This window comes from Anneissia japonica, unplaced genomic scaffold, assembly GCF_011630105.1.
Source record: "Anneissia japonica isolate Jap-2015-1 unplaced genomic scaffold, ASM1163010v1 scaffold287705_len1045735_cov187, whole genome shotgun sequence".
NCBI lineage: Eukaryota > Metazoa > Echinodermata > Crinoidea > Comatulida > Comatulidae > Anneissia > Anneissia japonica.
Genome location: NW_022709509.1, coordinates 360,266 through 366,674, shown reverse-complemented (window position 1 = coordinate 366,674; position 6,409 = coordinate 360,266). Strand labels below are relative to the sequence as shown.

Here is a 6,409-nt window from a genome sequence, read left to right as displayed (position 1 = left end):
CTTTTATGACATATAAAAAAAGCAATTACCATAATAATGACCTTCTGAATATGGAAGTTGATTAACAACTTCAAAGCGGTTTTAAGGATGCTGTAGATTTGAAGTATCCTTCTGAAAGTGTTGTACAAATCATCAACTCAATTGATAACTTCCTAGGAAAATCGTACCCAACTGATAATTAACAGAAACAAAGCTACCAAGACACGTTCCCCCTAGGGGTCACCGAGGGCATAACCTAGGCTGAACTCTTAGGCAACCTTGAATCATTATATAGAATAGCTAAGCCACTGCTGTTGTAAAAAGCTCACGTAGCCAAGCGAGTGATGATTAGATGTTTGAAAAACGTCATAAATTGTAAATGTTGACACTCCCAAGCTTGAAATTTATGCAATATGATATTGATTATTGTTGCCTTGCATTTAAAAGCACCCTACTCTCAAATCCAGGGTCCTGGGTTCAATTCCTACAATTGTAGATATTTCTGATGAAACCCCCCCCCCTCTTATAAAGGATTATATTTTTAAAATTTGATATTTTTCAAGTTTGTAGGTAACTGTAGAAATCACCTTTAATCAAAATCACTTGAGTATAGATGATTAATTAAAGATCAAGTGATACCTACATAGATAGCAAAGTGCTAGACTCTCCCTCACCAGACACCAACTATCTTAAAATTCTGGGCTAATGTCTTCCTGGGGAGAGTCTAACACATTAGGTCTGCCGCTAGTCTTTTGTAGGCATCCTTTCATCTTTTTTAACTGCCTCTGCTACCTGATGGGTGTACTTATCTATTAATTACTGTATAAATAATTGTTTTTCTTTCCATTTGTATTCATCGTAGTTCCTCGGGGAAGCCCATCTCGGTTATAAGCCAACCCCCTAACTTATTCCCAATTCTACATACCAACCATTTCTCAGCAAAAAGCCCAGTGTTTGACTTTTACAAATATTCTCAGGAAAAAAACTATCTAATATTGGCTTTAAATTAGGAATTTTGAGACTCCTTTTTTTCCCAATGTTTTAATTTTGAGATCCTTTCCCCCATTGTTTTTATTTTAGACTATCTACCATTATTTGAATTTTGAGACCATCCCCCATTGAGTAAATTTAAGACCATTTGTATTTTTTTTTAATTCAAGACCCTCCTCCATGTTTTTTTTCTCTATGTACAACTCCCTGAAGACCACCCTCTGAACGAGAAAGCAGGTTTTAAATTTGTTCTAGTCTGTACATTGCTGCTTTCACCATCATTATATATTTGTCCTTGTAATTACCCACGGTTTGATAAGAATAAAATTAAACCCATAAATTATCTCCTAAAACACTGAAATAATGATTAGAAATTTTTTTTCCTCCAGGGATCTCCAAAGAGAAATCGTCATCCGGATCAGGAGAGTCGTCAGGAGCGTATTTTCCAGCTGTCGGAGAAGCAGCATCAGCTGAAACAACAGCTGATGTCTACGAAGGCGTTGTTGAACGCCGAAAGCAGTTGCTGGACATTTGATTGTAGGTAACCAGACACGCGTCTCCCTGTCTTCATGTTAGTTTGAAATTTTTGTTTTGTTGTCATCGTCTTCACTTTAATCGGTTTCTATTTACTGTCAGCACACATCACTTTCCTAAGTACTATAACGCTTGTCTATATCAAAGTAGTGCATATTTCTGTTATGTACAATACTTATATTGTTGTGTGTTAGCATGCAGATGTAATTAATAAGATTATTTTACATACCGTTTAATAATTTTCAATTTTCTTCTGTGTTAATGATGTGTATGTTGTTTTGTCAATTCTCAATTTTGTTATATGTTATTTTTAAATTAATGTATCTTAATTTAAGTACCAAAATACTGATTTTTAAGAAACCTGTTAATAAATACATATTAAAATTATATTAATTTTTTTTATTTTATTTTGAGTTAAAGTTCATAGAAAAAATACATACATCAAAATTACAAGACAAAAAAAAAACAAAAAGTGCTGCCGACCCGGGTTGACACAGATGTGCTACTGTCATGTGCCACTCCAAAAGACAAAGAATGAAAAACAGAATAAATATATTAAAAATCACTTAATTTCCATAACAGACTAAATGATAAATGTACAAATGTATATAAAAATGTGATTTAGTAATAAGCTATAACATAACTTATTAAAATCGTGATAACACGAATAAGCATGATGAAGTATATAACAACATTAATTATTAGGAATTCGTTTTTTTTGTGAGGTGGACTAGATAATATCAGTGGCGCTGTAGCCTGATGGTAAACTCTGGGCACTCACTGTGGCCGACAGTCGATTTTCTACGATTCTACGGAGAATTCAGCGCCATTAAATGCGCACAGCGGATCATTTTTAATGACGATTCGCTTAGACTGCCGCCAACAATCAGCAGACGGAGTTGCGTCGTCCAGCGCTCACAGAGAGTGGAGTTAGATTTGTCGTACGCAGGAGTGCCCGGCTTAAAGTGCTTACCTTCTAATGTCAGGATTGTGGGTTCAAATCCAGTGAAATGCTAGGGAAAACTTCCTAAGCTTCATGTAGAGACTTGGTTTATTCTATTCTACTGTTTAATTGTTGTGTGTATTCGATGTTGGATGTCTAAGAAATAGTTATTGAAAACTCTATATGAATAACCTTTGTAAAATATGAAAATACGTAAAAATTGTATTATAAAATTATTTTCTTTCATTTCTTTGCTGAATATAGTACATGTTTTGGATGAGATGGATCCTGTTGATGAACTTTTCTTAGATGCCCTTGAACACGAAACGCAACTGTTAGAGGAGCGAGTCAAAGCCTGTAAAGCCCACGTCATGGTCATCACTAGCTTCGATATATTCCACTAAAGCCACGTATCCCTTGAATATACCCTCAAACCAGTATTTTCAACACGAGTCCCAGGAGGACATGCCCCTTAGGAAGTCCGAGAAACCTTTTTTCATTGATGTGAGTTTGCAAGACATAACTTTGGAAACCTCTGAAAAAAAATTTGCGCGTCACAGACGGACATATCTTGAAAAGTATAAATAGAAAAGTTTGACTGATGTCGCAGACGCTGGTTCGCAAAGCCTTGTTCCGTGTAAAAAATAATTCTTGATGTATTTAAAGTATGTTTTTGTATTTTTATGTGAAGCTATAGACTGCAAAAAATATAACCAATACAAAGAATAATATTATGGAGAAAATAAGTACCCTTTATACTATAGGAATTCAATGAATGCATCTTTGAAAGCATATTGTATTATATCTGAGTCTAAGTTTAGGTAAGGTTTATGGTATTACCTGGATGTATATGTTGAAGAATCTGCCTTATAGTGAAACTTAAATCAAATGTTGGGTGTTGAATATTATGCTGATATGCTGCTTAAAAAATAATACTAAAGACAGTAATTATATTAATTAATTGACATACAGTGAAATTCACTACATTATATTATATATACCTATGCTCATTAGAAAAAAATATAAATTATTCAAATTAATATTGTAAAGGTATTTGCAATTATAATACAGAGAATGGTGAGGTGATAATCAAACGGTTCATTTACCCTTTGCTTAACACATCATTTCACACTTGTGTAATCAGCGAAAATATTTGAATGTTATTTCCCTGATGAATGTGTTTCCAGTCCAGCTGTGGTATCCTCTATGCATACGAATTCCTACACAGTTTTGCATATTAACTAGGTGTTGTCTGGATCCCAGGCTAAAATCACAAATGTGTTGTCAAATTTATATATAGGACATTGAGCACTCATTTTGAAATAGATTCAGGTACATGCTTATTAACATAACATTCACTGGGATGTTTATGTTTTTACCAAGCTTAGAAGCATGATACAGGCATGCGAAACTGCCACTTTAAAATTATGCACAAGTTGTGCATCAATGATGAAGTGTATGCCTTGGGGGTGCTGTAATTATTTCTGACAAATAAGACCCATTACACAACGGCGAAAGATTTAAATTACGACCGTTGAACTCAAAATCCATCTAAAAATACCGATGTTTCTATTTCCCCATTATCTACTGAATGCTTTGTTGACGATCAGAGATTATATCTTCCAGACCAGTCACCTTCCGAAGATTCATTAGAATCATAACCATTAAAAAACTCCAAAATGAATGTAAAATTTTTGATACATATTTTGTATACACTTCACCCACCACAAGTTTCTTCCTATCTGATTAATCTTGACGAACAAAAAAATCGGCAAGATGAATGTCTTTTTTTTCTACCACCGTAAGGTTTCTTCCCTTTTTTAAACATATACTGGAAGTAGATTTTTAGCGAATGTTGATGCGAGGGTATTAAATTTACTGTACACTTTGTAAAGAGAGAATTGTAAAGAAAACAAGCTATTTAAATCCATAGATTAAATGTACAAAGGAGAATAATATCTTACTGTAGTATGTAATAGTTATCAGAAATTTTCCGAAGCAGGAAAAATTAAAACGGCTTGGCGGTTGATTATATACTCAAGTCATGTTTCCACATACTCTGTACAAACAACTTGTAGATTTTTATAATGTGCAATACCCTATTCTGCTGTGTATTCATGACAATGTAATATGCTAGTTGTCGATGTAATGTTTGATGTCGATTGATAATCGAGTGTTTCCATCATAAATTAATCCACCGAGAAGAAAATAACCAAAATGAATTTTCACAATTTTTTCCCTTCTACGGATGAATTATGTTTTCTTTGTATTATAAGTTAGTAGTTGGTTATCATAACCATCTTCATGTTATGTATTATTTTATAACTGTTACACATAATTGTTGATTGTGTATCCATGTGTTCTTTTGAAAGGGGTGGGGATTCGCTGGGGAGCGGGATGGGAACACAGAGGGAATGGGGATTTTGATGGGTTGGGGAACTTGTATGGGGAGGAAATTTAGAGATGGAAATCCAGAGAAGTTTAGGAATTTATAGGGAATAGGGATGTAAAATAAAATCAGTTTCTGATTAATTATATTTTTTACAATATTTCAAAGTTGAGCTTTGTTATTACAAAGGATGAGTTTCATGAAAATATAATTTATGATAAATAATGTCTTATCTGCCACTTTTAATGACAGGCATTCTTTTGTAAAATCAATTTTGAATGCTCCAATTTAATACAATAAATAATAAGCTTGGGTTTGGTAATTGGGAATGACCAATGTTAACATGTGATTAGTAATAACCAATCAAAACATTAACATGATGTTGGGTAATATCATAGAGTTGTATTAGAAACTAGTTTGCGAAAAAAAAAAATATTTGTGTTGTCTGCACCGGTAATTTTCAAATATCAAATTTTAATAAGAATTTAATTGACTTCCAAATTTGGAGTTTTTTGGTGCCAAGTAGTAATACTTTTCATGTTTTTGCCAGAGTTGCGATGGTGATCGATTCCCCCCTTACAGGCCTATTATGGGTAGCGTACACTCTAGTGCTACAGTATACAACTTCATGGTAACTGCCATAACCATTGTGCTAATCATTGTTAATTGTTATTGATTGTTTATTGTTAATTTTCGATCTGTAATTAACTGTTAACATAATTTTAGTCTTAGAAGGAAAGTTGTATAGATAATTTTAGATATGATTATGAGTAACATTTCACTTTAATTTCCTACATTACTGTATAACTTATACATAAAAACATTCAACTATTTATACTTTTGTTTTTTTTTCTTGTATAGATATGAAGGATTTTTTTTTTTGTTTATTAAGAAAAATCCGGTAAAAGATTTGAATAAAAATACTCTTTTCAGTAATAAAGGTTACATAACGTCACCTCAGTTGTAATCAATTTGTGCTCTGTTCATAATTTTCAGTCCATTCACAGAAGAAAGTACTTGAATATATTGATTCGGCAGATATCAAAAATAGAGTTTATATTACGGTGACATTTACGATCTAATTGGGGTTTTCTCGTTGCGATATTAACGTATATTCAAATGCCAAGGCAGTAAATTACGCTCTCATTCTTGCATGGTCACGACTTTCAATTACACTTGTACATATAACATAGTCACATTAATAATCTATGCAAACCATATAATTTACATTCTCAAAGAATTGCATATTTTTGTGTTTTAAAATTCTGTTGAGCTAAAAACTTGCAATGCAATAAAAATTAAAAAATAATTAAATTGCTTATATATAACTCTATTTGCAGAAGATAAATTTATTACTTTGGATAGCACAGTTGATTTTAAAGTAGAGATAATAAACATTTGAGAAAAATGTATGTCCCCCATTCGAACCCAAAACCTTCCGATTACCATTTGGATACTCTACTAACTGAGCTATGAGGCCAATTATATATATATAAGTAATCACGATAGCTGTTAACACTGCTTAATTATATATAAATAATCAATACATATATATATCTGTCTCTTATACACAT

General features: G+C 32.6%; 1 protein-coding gene across 9 annotated transcripts in view; it reads left to right on the top strand.

Moving 5' to 3' along the window:
* The window catches only part of LOC117106730 (kinesin-like protein KIF26B), a 110,722-nt gene extending 105,319 nt beyond the window's left edge, over positions 1-5,403 (top strand). For 6 of the 9 annotated variants that reach the window (XM_033248145.1, XM_033248148.1, XM_033248149.1 and 3 more), the window contains 2 exons: positions 1,359-1,506; positions 2,711-5,403. In XM_033248145.1, coding sequence (XP_033104036.1) covers positions 1,359-1,506; positions 2,711-2,850 — 288 coding nt within the window. In that variant the 3' untranslated portion in view covers positions 2,851-5,403. Of the gene's footprint in view, positions 1-1,358; positions 1,541-2,710 lie in introns of those variants that run through there. The other 3 variants (XM_033248146.1, XM_033248147.1, XR_004445124.1) reach the window with 3 other exon arrangements.
* The last annotated feature ends 1,006 nt before the right edge of the window (positions 5,404-6,409 follow it).